At 46.6% G+C, this 15,987-nt stretch overlaps 1 protein-coding gene across 1 annotated transcript; it reads right to left on the bottom strand.

The window, feature by feature from the left end:
- Positions 1-2,386: 2,386 nt before the first annotated feature.
- Positions 2,387-8,779, bottom strand: NKX1-1 (NK1 homeobox 1). Its single transcript, XM_050947863.1, has 2 exons — positions 8,314-8,779; positions 2,387-3,156 (listed from the first exon to the last, which is right to left on the bottom strand). The coding sequence occupies exons 1-2, from the start codon at positions 8,777-8,779 to the stop codon at positions 2,387-2,389; spliced, it is 1,236 nt and encodes a 411-aa protein (XP_050803820.1).
- Between the last annotated feature and the right edge of the window lie 7,208 nt (positions 8,780-15,987).

The following is a 15,987-nucleotide window of genomic DNA, read 5'->3' as shown; positions in this document are numbered from 1 at the left end:
GTCAATGCGTCTTCTTTTCTTTTCTTTTCTTTTCCATTATCCTGGATCCATGACAGAACATCCATTATTTAAAAAAATATAAACTACGGGAAGACATTTAAAGCAGGCAATATTAATTCTGAAGTTCAATAAAAAGCTAATTTACAGAAATCCAAGTGATTTTTCGCAATTTTAAAAAGGTGCGAGCATAATTAAACAGTTAACTTATGAAATGTACAAAAACAACGAAGAGTCCAGTTGCACCTTAAAGAACACATTTATTTGGGCATAAACTTTCCTGGGTAAAAAATCAATTTATTCAGATGCAATGCGTGCATTTCATACATGTTATGAAATGTACATACATCCAAACAGTCGCCGTGTCTACAGCTAAATCATTGACCCCGCAGCTTCCACACTCGCATTTATATTTTATATCGCAGAGTTGAGGAGAGATTAATGAGCTCACACAACCTAATTAAGAAAATAAAAACCAGGAAAAAATCTCTAAGAAGGTAAAGTTCCCTCTTACAGCAAAGGAGAATAAAGTTTTTGTGTCTAAGTAACTATCCACGTTTAATAGGGGTCTCAAAGCAAACGGAACCAACAAATGATAAAGGCAAAGGCATTGCACCTGGGTGCGATTTATTAGAAAGCTACAGATGGGAATTGATTCCGTTATTTGTTTCTCCTACAAAGTGAACCGAAACTTGCCGTCTCAGAGATTTCAGCGTTAAAAAAATGAGAGAAGCACACAGACCCAGGAAGGACACTGTTTACTTAAAGTTTATTGAGCGACTTAAAGTGTTTAGGAAACAAAGTGCTTTCTCTTTCTCCCTAATTTTGGATCCCCGTTCTTCCCGTACCTTATACGTTAATTATAAAGTTAAAACTTTCGTAACAACCAGAAATATACAGAGATGATTAATGTGAAAAAAAAAAGTTGCAACCAATAAAGTCTCTCGCTCCACCTGGGACTGACCAGACACGACTCCTTTCGCGGTCCGTGGATTTGATTTTCACCTGTTTGATTAAAAAAAAAAGACTAAATATGAGAAAACCGTGAGAACGCGAAAGAAAATAACCCATTGTCTTACCAACAATGTGACAAGCCTGTAGTTTTCTGTTTTACCCTGAGAGTCAAATGGGTACATAATCTTTTCAAGTCTTTTACAAGTGGCCAGACAAAAAACAAGAAACAGTGAAAAAATACAGATAACGATGCTTTACAGCTAAGTCTATTTACAAAGAGGAAAGCGGGAAGATTTCGTCTCTTTCTTCTTCCTCCCTTCCAGAAGCCAACTCCGGACGCGGCGCGTATAAAAAGGGTGGTAGAAATGACTGTAGGCCAGGTGAAAAGTTGGTGCTGTGTCTCCGTGGGGAGGAAAGGATGGGGATTGGGGACAGACAGATCTTGCCCGACTAGCGAGAATGGGGAGTCCAGATCGGAGCCAGCCTTTGCCAACCCGGCTGGCGCCCTTTGACATTGCAGCTCCCCGGCCACCCGCTAGCCCCCGTGTCCAGTCCAGCGCCCGCGTTCCCACGGCGTTGGGATGGGGCCGGGTTCCTTTGCCCAAAGCTCCAGCTGGTTCTAAGGCGGAAGCCACCCTCGCCCACAAGCGTTTTGCTCGTTTTTAAAGATAACGGGGTGAAAGGAACTATTCAGCTGGGGCGGGGGGCAGGCTTTTAAAAACAAAGGGCGGAACAAGAGGTCTATTTGGAAAATGCGATTTAATCAACTCTCTCCTGCCCCGCAGCACCCATTTCCCTCTCATGCCCCTGCCCCCCCACCCCCAACCCAATGGCTAGAGAAAGAGTGGCGAGTTCGTCAGGGTCTGAGCTCAGCCGGGTGACTGTTTTCCGGGGTGGGAGGGCGGGGATGGATTTATTATTAATTAATAGTTTATTGTTGCTTTGCGAAGTCCTCAGTTCACTGCGCTCTGCGGGGCTGCCCCTTGGCTTCTGGAGGAGCCAGGTGCGCAGAGAGAATTCAGAGGCGTCTCTTCCCAGTTAAGGTGATTGCGAGTTCGGAGCGCGCAAGGGAATCTCAGAGCGGGCGCGGCGCGTAGTATCCATCCCACTGGGGCGAATGGGCGCTCTGAGCGCGCTGGGAGAACTCACAGGGCGCGGCGCGTAGTATCCACCCCACTGGGGCGAATGGGCGCTCTGAGCGCGCTGGGAGAACTCACAGGGCGCGGCGCGTAGTATCCATCCCACTGGGGCGAATGGGCGCTCTGAGCGCGCTGGGAGAACTCACAGGGCGCGGCGCGTAGTATCCAGCCCACTGGGGCGAATGGACGCTCTGAGCGCGCAGGGGAATCTCAGAGCGGGCGCGGCGCGTAGTAGCCTTCCCACGGTCTGCTGCTCCAGCGGCTCGCAGTCCCGGGGTGGGGGGGGGAGGGTAGGTTTATAGGTGCGGGGTGTAGAAGGCCGGAGCCCCGTAAGTCTGCGAGCCCAGGACAAAGGGCGAGAGGACGGCGGGGCTAGGCAGGAAGGGCAGCTGGGCAGCGCACACCAGCCCCCCGGTGGGGTGTCCCGGGTAGCCCCCGGGGCCGTGCATGGAGAGCGGGTTGCCCATGGGCGGCGAGTGGCTGAGCGGGCTCAGTCCCCCGCCCAGGCCGCCTCCCCCCAGACCCCCTCCGGCCCCGCCGCCTCCTGCCCCGCCGCCCGTCGGGGCGCTGGTGTCGGCGCCCGGGTTCTGCTTCTTCCACTTGGTGCGGCGGTTCTGGAACCAGATCTTGACCTGGGTCTCGGTCAGGCTGAGCGACAGCGCCAGGTTGAGGCGCTCGCACACCGACAGGTACCGCGTGGACTTGAACTTGTTCTCCAGCGCCACCAGCTGCTCGTAGGTGAAAGCGGTCCGCGCCCGCCGGGGCTTGCCCGACTTGGAGTCCGAGCCCGTGCGCTTCCTCTTGGGCTTGGCCTGCGGGCCCCCGCCGGGGGCAGGCGGTTGGGCCGGCGGCGGCGGCTGCTCCTGGCTGCCTGGCTCCCCGTCCTCGGAGTGGTGGCCGCGGTCTGCCTCGCCGGACCCCCCCACGCCGCCCAGGCTGCTGCTGCTGCTGCTGCTCTCCTCGCTGCACAGCTCCTCCTCGTCCTGCAGCTCGCTCTCGGGGCTGGGGCTGGGCCTGCTGCCGTAGTCCAGGTCGCACTCCTCGGCCTTGTACAGCTCCCCATCCTCTGCGCACAAGCAAGGAGAGGGGTTAGCTCTGCAGCTCCCATCCCACCCTGCCCCTGCACCCATACTCCCACCTACCCAGCCAGCCTGGAGAGGGCCCCTAGGGCCCCCAGCTCTACAGCCAAGCTGAAAGGGTAGGAAAAGAGGGCCCCCACCCCTAAATCCAGGTTGTTTACACACAGACCTACTGGAAAGGGGTGGGGGTCAGAATCCAAGCTCCAGTGGGGCACAAAATGAGAATCTGCCCTCCCAGCCTCCAGTCCGAGCTCCTTAGGCGAAGCCACCCTCTAAGGGAGAAGCAGAATTGTTAGAGAGCAGGGGGAAGTTGGTAGTAAGTTGCCCTGTTTTCTTTCCTCGAGGTTGCTGCTGGGCCTCACACTGGGAGAACTTCCAATGAAGGTGATGTGGTTTCCTACATTTTTGGGGGGTAGTGGAGCACCTATGAAAAGATTCATTGATACACAGCAAAATCATTCATCTTAAGAGAGGCACTTTATAAACCCTGCCCTAACAAACATTCTTCCAGCATGAGGGAGTCTCCCATATCCCCTCCCCAAGGGAAGGAAAGGTGGCAGGCCTGGAGCAGATTCGCCCTTTGCAAAAAGGAAATTTAGGGAGAGTCCTCTTGACCTGGAAGGATTGTGTTGTAAAACTCTCTGGGAGAGGATTTTCCTTTGAGTCGGGAGTGGTTTTTATCCCTTGTAAACGCCACACATATGTATTAAGTATTTAGATGGTTTAAGCAAAGGGTAAGTGGGCATGGGAGAGAAGATCAACTGTTACAAGTCTAGTGTCTTTATAGGTCATGATTTATATTTTTCTTTTTCACTGTAATCCGGATGGCACAAATATTGCAAAAATTCAGAAAAATAAATTTCAGTAAGTGTAACTTTCTAAAACGTTAGAGGGTCTGTCTGTATTGTAACAAGTCTGAGGGAGGAATCTTGCATCCAAAAAGGTTCTCCAAATAGGAAGTCCCGAAGTGCTTTTTAGTAAGAAATCACCTTGGTTTAAAGCTGGGACACCGTATATAATAGCTTCCAGTCCTAAAACTCTAACTAACCAAGCTAAAAGCTTTACAAATATAGAACACTACTCAGTGGACAATAATGAGAGGTCTTACTTTGTAATCATTCTTTGTTCATCTTCCGAATTAAAAATGATTGTGAAATGCTAAGGAATAAAATTAATCTCATTATTATTGATCGTAGAAGCAATCACAGTTAGTATCTTCCATGGCACTTCTTTCCAGAAGCATCAGGAATGCTAATATTAAAATCATTTGACATTTTGGAAATTAGACATCTCTTTATGCAATGGCTTCAGAATAGAGATTTGAAAAAAAAATCAGGGTGTGAGAAACGAATAATAACTTAATATGGAACGTTTTGGAAGAACGTAGGTAAATGACACAAAGGTTTCCTGCAGGAAGAAGAGAACACCCTTGATATGACTTTTCATTTTAGTTATTTAATTATCTGCATGGATGGAAGATTTGCTGCCTTCTGTTTTGGCATGTTTTTAAGCGTTTCTGCGCCTTGTTTGTTCTCGTGCTGTTCCTAAGGTAGAAGTATTACACTGGAGTAAATACTTGTATTGATTAGCAGAGCAGATACAAACTTAATTAAACTCATTTTGTGTAAAGTACAAACTAGTTAATGGTCATTTAATTTATTTGGGTTTATATTATGCTCCAATTAACGGGACTCCAAATGAGAACAAGGTAATTATCCGATATTTAGGACCGCTGTACTTCTGAGGAAGATCAAGTCGTTATGAAACCTGAAATAATATTTGTAAAGGGGTCGCTTCTCTCTGTGGCTCACGCCTCAGACATTTCTGACACCTTGAAGGTCGGGTGCTATATTTGTCTGACCATCCCAAAGTCCCAGTGAATTTAGGAATACATCAAATGCGGGATCGGGCCTCAAGCTGGAGTGAAATAAATAAAATACCTTGTCCTAGATACTCCTAACTTCCTGAATCGGTCTGCCTTTTACACCTAGATAGCACACTAGAGCTGTTATGTGTAAACCCCCCTCCCGCCCACAAATTAAAGTAGTTAGTTAGTTAGTTGATCATTATGTGTTTACTTGAATTATTTCAGTTCCCTAAATACTAGGACTGTACAGTCTATCTCAAACTTCGCCAAGTCTTAAAACCAAATGCTGCATATTCATTTAGGTGATTATTTTTAACTGAGAAATTTAAAAATGTGAAAAGGTTTTGTTCTGTGAAATAAGCTGATTTCGGCTAAACCTTGGATATTGCTTGCTCCCTACGGGAAAAAGAGAGAGAGACAAGTTTATTATAGTCACCTTAACCCGCAAAACCAACGTTTAGTAATCTGGGGACTTTTTAACGAATAATACTTTCCATCTTGGTGTTAAAAATTAGAAAATGGAAATCTGGAATTATGACAGATATATAGACATGAGACTATGGTTAAGGGAGTTTTAAATTTAAAATAGTGTATGAAGATGAAATAAAGTTCAAATAATCGACATCGAGTAGAAATTAAATTCTAGATGGATGCCATTGTATATGATATTTTTGTACCCCCGCCTTTCCACATATTGTTGCTGCAAATCTATACGAGTGTTTGTGTGTGTGTGTAGGGGTAAAAATAAAAACATATGTCCGTTCAATACAGATGACACAGAATGTTTGTGCTGATTACTTTAGAGGGCTGGAGGGGGGGTTGCAATAATTTCTAAACATTCCCCAGTCCCTCTTCAATAAGGGAATATTAAAATATTTTCTAAACAACAACTGCAGTGGTAATTGTCCAAGGCAACATCACTCTGGCTTTGCAACTGTTAATGCAAAACAAATTAACCAGAGTTTTAGTTCTAAAACTAAATGTGTTCTGCAGGATGAATTTAAATATTTTCTATTTTCAATGTAGTTGTACTTTTTCTGGTTGTAGAGAATCATAATGGATTTTCGGATCATTTTCCCCAACACCACCGAACTAACCAACTGCTTACCCAAGGAGATGGTGATGATGGGACCATAATGCGATTAACTTTCATTATTTCTGAGTACTCACAAATCTATTTTTGTATGTTTCTAGCTTTACAAAATATTAGCATAGCTAGGACTGAAGAGATGAATAGTGCAAAATCCCTAGGCAGCTTGTCTTTGAGCAAAGTTTAGTATTGCCTGAGGTTTCTAAATATATTTACTGTTAGAGAAATGAATGATAGAATTGCATTTCTCTACTTGTCTGGAGATAAAGTGGAAGATTGGTGATAGGCGGTCTTTCTGATTGAACAGATCTATTTAGTATGACAAAAGTCAGATCTGGGTAGACAAATACTTACTTGAGGTCTACTCCGAGTTTTAAAAATCTCGTTGGAATTCTGTTTACGTCCAGCTCCTGCTATTGCTTTGATGATTAAAAACAGCTCTACTATAAAAGGGCTTGTGTTAAAACAGGTTGAACTAAAACCTATTTTACAGCCTAATTTTATTTAATCTGGGCATTCTAAAGCACCCATGGAATTACAAAGACACCGATCGCTCTGCTAATCCTATCCCAGAAGGATATTTTCCAGTCTTTACAGTATCAAACACAACCCACTGCTGTCCCACCCCTCAAAATACAGAATATCGAGAGAGACTTTTCATGTGTGCTAGCTTTTCCCGGAAGTGCTCTAATATCCTCAGAGTCACAGCGTTTAGAGGTGAGAAAGTTGGAATATTTGGACCTGGGAAGAAAAAGCAATCTAGAGCTTGGGTCGAATGCAATTCCCGATCAATAGCGAGCCCTAATAAGTGTAATAGGTTTTAATCGAGTAATTATCCGAATTTTGACCCTATAATTTAGATGTTAGGAGAGAGTTTGCAAGGTGCTTGAAAGAGATATGCACAATTCGATAATAGGATATCGATCCAGGGAGTCCTACATGCCACTCTGGGGCGATTTCCCCCATTATCCAGCCTCTTTACGCTGCTAAGCACATTTTACCTTAAATGTAATCGAAGGAATTTAATTGTTTTTCCAGAGATAACCAGCATTTTGTCACAATTAGTCTGATTTGTCCTAAAAAAGCCAAGGGGAGAGAGAAAATTGAATCTGTCGCCCAGAGCAACGCTCAGCAGGCTGGGGGTGGGGTGGGGAGATGGTTCTGAAGGCTGTTGGGGGGGGGGGGGGAGAGGGAACATACATAAAAGTCGTAAAAGCGACTTTGATACTTGGAAAATCCAGCCTAAGTGGGACTTATTTGATGATCTGAGAATGAATTTAAAATTCTGTTGGGCCTGCTCATTCAAATGACCTGCAGCCTCCTCAATTCCCTCTGCAAGTTTGCTTCAGCACTAACTTATACATGCCTGTTACCCTCGAGGATAAAAATAAGACACCAGGACAGAAACTGTTCTTATGTGATATAATGCAGAGTCTGGTTCCATTCGCCCCCAGTAATCAAATGAATTCGGTGAGGCCTGATGGACTAGGTACATTTAATCCAACATTACCCCTAAAATGGAACGCTTTCTAGCCAGATCCCGAGCACCAGAGCCCAGGAGGATGACGTTTGACTTTTGCTAACTGTTTCTGCCCCAGATTTGCGTTTGTTCCTTGTTTGCAGAAGTGCAGCTAAAGTTATTTATCGTGTGTCTGACTGAATTGTCAGGACACCTGTTCGGGAAAAGGAAAGGAAGGCCCGAAGGGGACATTTGACTTGGAAGTAGTGCCCAGCGTTAAACTTTGCAACTGAAAAGAGGCCCAGGCCAGGCAAGTTGCACCTTGCATTGGGCATATAAACCAGGAGACCTCACATACGTTAAACCAGTCAGACCCCTGAAACCATCCACTTTAATAAGTGGGAAGAGGTGCTTATAAAATGTTATGGGTTAGTCCCTCCGCCGGTACCGATCTCACTGCACATTCTTAGCCAAGTGTAGAAGCAACAGTTAAGGAACATTTGCCCTTTAGAGCAGACTCCTTGTGTCTACACGTGCAGTTGTGCCCTTCATTATATCTGACAGAAGGCAGTGGTGATGGTGGGTGTCTCTGAGACTCACCTTTAGAAGCATGTAATCACCCTGCATAATAATTTCAGGCGCTCTTTATCATTTCCCCCCGTAGCCGGCTATTTGCTCCAGACACGAGTCTGACACTCTGTGGAGGTTAACATGCAAAACGTACTTACTGAGCAAGTCCGAGGACTTTTTGCACGTTTCAAAATCTTCGCTCAGAGCCTTTTGATCTGCTTGTTCCGTTCCGGACTCCTCGGGTTTATCCTCTGCCCCTAGAGTGAATTCGCTCCCTGCGGATTTGTACAACACAGAACATTGCCGCTTTTTGCTGTTGAATTTGTTGGGATCCAGAATGTCCAGCACTGAAAAAGAGGTGGTTCTGTGGACCACGGGCAGGGCTGCCACTACCCCCTCTTGTCCAGGGGTGTTGCTCTGATTGTCTCCCGGCCTGTCTCTATTTCCAGGGCACGAATAGACTGGGAGGTCGTTGCTGGAAGAAAGTCTCTGGTCCCCGTGGCTGTCCATGCTTTCCCCGTGAAGGCAGCCGGACACTGGCTCCACTACAACGCCAGCCTGGCTTGCTGCTGCTGCTGGGATAGAGATGTCACCCCCCTGAGTCTTGTCTCTGCTCACATTCATGACTCTTTTCAGAGCCCCTTCCAATTGCAACTCTTTCCCTTTCTGCGAACTTCAGCTGGAAACTCCTGTCTTGCAATCAGCTGCTTTGTTTATCGTCAATTTAGCACAGAGACGAACTGGTTCCTTTAGGTCTACAGGATTGCACGTGGCTAGGTCCAACCTGAACTGGATTCTCCCGTGGATGAAGGAAGTCAAAGGGTGATGCTCTACTCAGTTGCTCCTTCTTTCTTCTCATCATCCTCACAGGGCTACCTAAACATTTATGCACCCCCCCGCGTCACTCTCCCTCTCTCTCTCACACACACACACACGGGCAAGGCTGTATCTTATTTATGCATTCATATTTAGCAGTGGATTGTAATTGGCTACAAATTAATCCCTTGCCCATAATAGTCAGTAATCTCCATCACTGGAGGAGCGAGACACTGAAAGTGTGTGTGGCTGAGAAAGGGGAGGGGGCGGGAGAGGGGAGAGAGTGAAGGATGGTGTTGGCTGTGATATACTCAGCTGTCAGCTCTGTTTCAGCACACCTCCACTCATCTGGAAAGCATCTAAATAGCCTTATTTGGAGAAGTGGGAGGAGAGCGCTTTCTTTGAAATAATTGCGGGATCAATATAAAAAAGATATTATACACACCGAATGGGAACGTAAGATCTCCCCTCCTAATGGTTTAGTTATATGATCGAAAGGATATTATCTGTGCTCAGAAGTGTGAACAATCTCACCTGTTTCACACACACCCCGCATTATTAAATTAGAACAATAGAGCAAAATTGTTGTCCGAGGCTGAATGCTTTGAATTATACTGAATGTACAGGCACATACACACACACGTTGTCCCTCCCCCCACCTCATTAATTAAAATTACATATCAGATGAAAGTGCCTCGAAATACTAAAAGCAAAATAATACGCTTAAACAACACAAGGCAAAACACGACGATCAATAACACATCCTAAATAACTGTCTTGGGGGGGGGGGGAGAGAATCTATTCTCGTCCCACCTAGAAATAACGCAATAAACACAGCTCATTCTCATTTCTGAGAAACACCCCTTCATTCAGTGGGGTCTGAATGCCGAAAAAAGAAAGAAATTAGGAAAAGAGTTGCCTCTGAATTACAAACATCTAATTTCCTTTCCTACCCAGTTCTCGCTCTCTGTGCGCGCGCGCTTTGACCAAATCAATTTCATTCTTGTTTTGGATGTCCAAATCGCTGCTTAGTTTTGAATTAGCTGCCAAAAAAGGTAGGAAAATAGAGAAAACATAAAAAGAAAATTAGATTTTTTTTTGACTTTGAGGCTGGTGACACATACAAGGACAGGTCCTTTGCAATTACCGCGGGCAATGATCCTTTGGAAAGCAGAAATTAAAAGTTGGGAGAAATAATGGGTAAAACAATCAGCTGTAATTTTGGTAGGGGTTAGACATGATTAGCCCATCAACGGCGTGGGCCCAGGGGAGTTCCTGGAGCGCTGGAGCCCACAACAGCTCCCTCTCATATATTACAGACCAGCCCTTAGATTTTAATCAGACACCACAACAGTGTCCTCCTTCTTTTATTACTTTGTTATGCTTTATCTTTAAATTATAAATCACCTTCTGGGTGGAAATGGTATGTATAATCTCTGATCGTGTGTAGGTAATTACCTCCTCCCTCACTTCCCTGACCTCACTGCCACACACACACACACGCACAGCTCTGTCTATATAGTTTTACTATACATTTGGTTGGTTTTTTAAAAGCTTCTCTTTCTTCCCTTCTCCTGGGGTTGTGTCTTTAATCTGATCTTTGGGGCAATTTCTCTTTCAATACTTCTGCCCGCAGTCATAGGATATTGTTCATGAAAAGGCGATGGTGTTTTAGGTAGATCCGATTTCCTATTGTCGTCGTCTCAACTGGTACCTTCTCGGGAGGGAACGCGGTTTTTAGGGGGCGGGGATTCTTATCTCTGGAGTACATTAGCGTCCTGGTAAGTTTCTGCCTGGGCACCCACCAATCTCTGGTTTAAATTGCAATTAAAACTCTGCGCTCGAATGTCATAGCGGGGCCTACACAACACAGGGACCATCGACCAGCGCTGATATAAACGACAACAGCAGTTAAATGATTATTAATTCAATAACATACATAGGGCACAAGGCTGCACATTAAACGCTTCGAGGAAGGAAGGAAAGTGTATCTGAGCCCCAGATGTCGCGTAGAACAAATCTCTCTCTCTCTCTAGTGTGCTGCTAAGACTCGCTTTCCATGCACTATGCTGTGTGTTTATTTTTTTGATGTATCCAATCAAAGCGAAGAAACAAAAGACGGCGATTCTCTCGGTACAAGTGTACCGCGGGTAAAAGTTTTAGGGAGCAGAGAGCGCGCGGTTAACAGAGACACAGCTGAGCATGACAGTGGAGTCGAATTCTGCTCCGAATTCTCCTTTTTGCCCCTGAGGAATAAACCGAAGCCTTTGTGCGCGCGCGCGCTCCTGGGTTTTAAAGCCAGTGATATAAAGATGTTCTATTGCTCCTAATCACAATTGATTGTCAATTAGAGCCTCATTTGTGCAATCTCCATCCATCTGCCATCTCTGGTTATCTGTTCACCAGAAAGCGAGCGCTGATTATGGGGCATGAGATGAGTTGTTGTGACATGTAATATCGCGCTCATGATCGGGGCGGGTGACCACTTTCCTCTTGTTCGAGACAGTCCTAGTCCTTATCCTTAAAAAGGGACACCCGCAGCACCGCAGCCTGGGGGGCGTTCAGGGAACGCGTGGCTTGGAAGGGATGGTGAGGCAGGGGGACTCGCAGAAGGGTTAGATTAACACCAATTAAATGCCATGTCAGCAAACCTCTGCCCCTCCACCACCCAGGAGAATGGCTGGCATGGAAATGGCTCTTTCTGTAACCCAACAAACCAACCCTAGCGGTTTTACAACTCTCCCGTTAGTGATCTCTGTAGTTCGACTGAATTATATCTGCAGGGAGGGGATATTTCTAAAGCCGGGAGGTGCTTGGGGTTAGCACAGAACTGGGCAGCCTTTGCTTCCCACAGCAGCGTGGGTGAAATGTAGGGTGCAGAGACCCCTAACTCCCTCCTCCTTTGGCAGGATGATCGCCCCCACTGTAGCCTGTCTGGGAGATGCTGCAGGTGTAACACCGACGGCTGGGTCGGGTTTACACTGTGGGCGGGTGCCCGGGGAGCAGGGAGGTAAACGTGGAGCCCTTTCAAACCACGTTTACACCCCCAGCTCTTGGGGAAGCCGGGAGAACAGAGCAGAATCGCTCGGTGCCAGGGGCGGGGGATCCTTTGAGGCTCCCAAGCCCAGGCTGCTGGGTTTAGGGGCGGGAGGAAGGGGACATCATTTTGCCTACGAATGAAACAGCCTTCACCAGAGAATCCCTGGCTGCAGCTGCGTGCGGGCTGCGCGCTCCACTTGTCTGGTGCCAGCAGCTGTTCTAGGGGAACCCATCTCTCTGTGGGGCTTCTCCTCCACCCTCGTGCAAGCCACAGGGGCTGGCTAAAGAGACAGCCAGAGGCTAATACTTGGGATGGGAGAGCTGCCAGCCACAGAGCGACAGTCTCCCAGTCACCGACAGAGGTGAGCTGGGTCTGCCCTGCCTCCTCCTCAACAGCACCACGAAGGGAGAGAGACGCCCTAGGCTTCTCTTATCTCAGATCCGCAGAGGCATCCAGCTCCCAGGGACATTTTCAAATGCCTTTTGGATGTAGAGGACACTCTGTCCCCATCCTTCCGCCCGCCGCAATGACCCTCTGCCGGCGAGAGAGGCCTCTAGGCAAGGGCAGGCCCTCTGTCCACCCCCTTGAGTTCCTAGCCGGTTGTTAAAGCTACACGTTTACTGGGAACCCAGCTGAGATAAAACTGCTCCTTCCTCCTGATCCCTAAGTTGTCTAGCCTCAGACAATGCAGCCTGGCTCCTCACTGCATTTTCAACTGGAAGATGATCCTTAGACACTGAACAACAAAGCAAGTTGCATAAAATCAGAGCCCCCTTGCTGGCCTGTGCGGTCATGGGGCTGGCTGCACGGACCTGCGTTTCGTTATTTGTCAACACAGAACATTTGCATTTAGTAAATATCAGCCTTAACACCCTGTGCCCCCCTTCTGCCTGGATGTGCTTTGCAGCTCTGTAGAAGGGACTGGAGCCCTCTGCTCCATTCGACTCGGCAGGAGTGGGGGCCACTAACACCTCCCTGAGCACCGGCTCCAGCAGCACGCACCGGAGTCTTTAAGCAACAAATTCCATTTAAAAAAAAATAGATTTCTACAACTCCGGTCAAAAACCGAAGCTTTTCTTTTTGGCCATTCATCATTCCCTTCCAGCAGCGCGCGGATCTCAGGGTAATTAAGGGCATTTATCGTGGTGGTAAAACAGTTTAGCAGCCCTTGTTATATTGGGAAGGTCACTTTGATGGATTTCCATGGGGGAAAGGATTGGAAGAGGAGGAAGGGGGGGGGCTGATTCGGGGTGGAACAGGTGCAAGAGAAATCCGCTTCGCTTCCCCTGCACTTCTTGATCGGTTTGCATTGATCAGAAATGTGCTCTGGGAGCAATGGAAAGTCACTGAGGATAAAGTCTTTCCAGTACCGTTCCTGAGTGGGTGGAAACACATAGTCCCTGCAACGCGGAGCATCAAGTTGGAGTTAAGTCCCGTCTGTACAATCCGGATACACCGCATGGGAAGGAAGCCTGAATGGCCCTTCCACGCCCCTTACCCAACCACAAAGTAACACACGCAGAAGACAGACTTTTCAAATCCCACCTTTTAATTTAAACCGGAAACCCGCGCATTTTATCGAAAGGGTTTGGAGGCCAAGGTGACTCCAGGAACTTTGGAAACCGACTGAGTTTTGTCCTGTCCTTTAAAATATCTGCGCGATTAGGACATTTTCAGACCAAGCTACACGTTTTTTCTAAGAACAAAGATCTAAGCGACCTACGGCTAATATTAATTCAAATACAATAAACGCAGGGAGACAAATACCGCCTTCCAGAAATGTGCTTTAACCCCGTTTCCTGATCGCACCGCTCCCGTAAACCAGAGCCCGGGTAGTGACAGACCCACTAGAATGAACATGAGAGGAGAATAAAGGGGGTAGAACGGATGAGATAAGGGGACTAGAAAGCCAGGGATATGTCATGTCTGTCTGCCCTGGAAGAACTGTAAACGGAAGACTGAAATTGGGAGTCAGGACTAGAGAGAGAGAGAGAGACAGATTGTGTGTGTGTGTGTGGATTGTACGTTTATCGGAAGCAGCGTCTAATGGCATCTATTTCTTGGGCACATAACGAGATGATCTATCCATATCTCCTTTAACCACTACCATTTTCTCTTCGATTCCAAACATGGCTGATTTCCAAAAGATCTTCCCAATCAGGGTCCTGTGCTGAGAAAGAGCACCTCCAGATTGAGGAATGTTTAAAACTGCCACCTTTCTGACACTGCCACATTTGTATTGGCAGCAAGAGTCCCCATCCTACCTGTTCCGGCACAACTGAGCTGGTGTGAGGTGGGGTGGCTGGTCGCTTTAATTATTGTTTTATTTATTATTATGGCCATCGGTCTCCAGACACAACAGTGCGCTTGTTTCAGGATAAACAATAATTAGTTTAAAGACTGTTTACCTTTTCACCCCTTTCTTGAAATTATGAGACGTATCAGGAGTGAGCGGTAAAGCTGGGCGAAAGGGGTGGTGGAGGATATTTAATGTTAACCCAGTTAAAGCCAAAGAATTAATTAGCTCTATCCAAGAAAGAAAATGATTATTAAAACAAAAAGAGGGAGAGAGAGAGATTATGAAGCAGATCTTGCCCTCTATCAATACAATGTCAGGTCCTCACAGCAGAAGATTTAAAAGCCCAGGGGATTCCAGGTTAGGGTAGTAATGAGCTTAATTGAGGTTAATGCTTCCTGCACAGCTCCTTGATTATTAAATTAATATTATCACACACATGAATCATAATTAGAAGTTTAAATAATGCTCCAGGGGAATCCTCGGAGGATCTATTAAAACAATTCTCTTCTTCCTCACCGATTCTCTTAAGAGTTTCAAACCCGCCAGAGGAGGAGAGCCCGGCTGCCTTGAGGCCCTGTGGAATTGAGGTATGTTTATTCTGTTGCAAATTAAGAACGCTTAGGAGAGAGAAACATCCACTCACGGCACGAGGCTTTTTGCTTCCGAAATGACACCCAGCGAGAGGTTCAAAGGCATTTTACCTTGTTCCCTTTCAAGATTTAGTTCAGCAAATTCCTGTTTAAATCCAACCGCCCCTCTCCCCCCCACGTTAATCTAGGCGCTTATCTCCCTATACCCTGGAGTATATATAAAATACTAATAAAGTGGCTTGTTCTCACTTATCTCGGGGAAAGATCTCATCTGCAGCTCTTATTCATACACCTAGTGAAAGCTGATCCCTTTTGCTCAGAGTCCGTTATAAACACACCACCCCCACGCCCAACTAAAAAAAGGCCCAGTAATCTTTTGGGAGTCTTTAGAAGGAGAATGGAGGGTTGGTCAATTATAGGAATACTTTAGTGTTCTCCTTTATAGGCCCCTTCCCCGCTAGGCCTTTTTGTTGTGATCCTTTTACACACGGACCCAAATAGGTGGCAAGTATCAGAGGGGTAGCCGTGTTAGTCTGGATCTGTAAAAGCAGCAAAGAATCCTGTGGCACCTTGTAGACTAACAGACGTTTTGGAGCATGAGCTTTCGTGGGTGAATGCCATGCATCTGAGGAAGTGGGTATTCACCCACGAAAGCTCATGCTCCAAAACGTCTGTTAGCCAAATAGGTGGGTTTCTCTAACAGCAACCCCTGTCCAACCCTTTTGTGCTGCATGAACTAAACTGAAGTCTCCAGAGGGTTCCATTTCGCATTCGCAATGGGCATACTTGTAATATGTATGTGGTTTTCTTGTAAAGGGAGAGAGGGGGTATCCTAGCCATGCAGTGTCTGTTTCTATGGTTGGTATTACTTCTTTTCCAGCGGACACCCCATGTGGGTATGTAGATGAGGGTAAAACCAGCCTCTCTGTGTGTCCCTGTCTGTCCATATGTCTTCCCCTCTATCCTGCAAGCCCTTTGTAAATACTGTACTCTGATTTCCTAAGCCTGGACAATAATCAGGATGGAGAGAGGGTGTGTGTGCAGAGGGGAGCCACCCCTCCCTCCCATGGGGAGGTGCAGCAGAAAA

Source organism: Gopherus flavomarginatus, chromosome 3 (assembly GCF_025201925.1).
Source record: "Gopherus flavomarginatus isolate rGopFla2 chromosome 3, rGopFla2.mat.asm, whole genome shotgun sequence".
Classification (NCBI taxonomy): domain Eukaryota; kingdom Metazoa; phylum Chordata; order Testudines; family Testudinidae; genus Gopherus; species Gopherus flavomarginatus.
The sequence above is the reverse complement of the archived record's forward strand: the minus strand, read 5'-3'. Positions and strand labels throughout refer to the sequence as shown.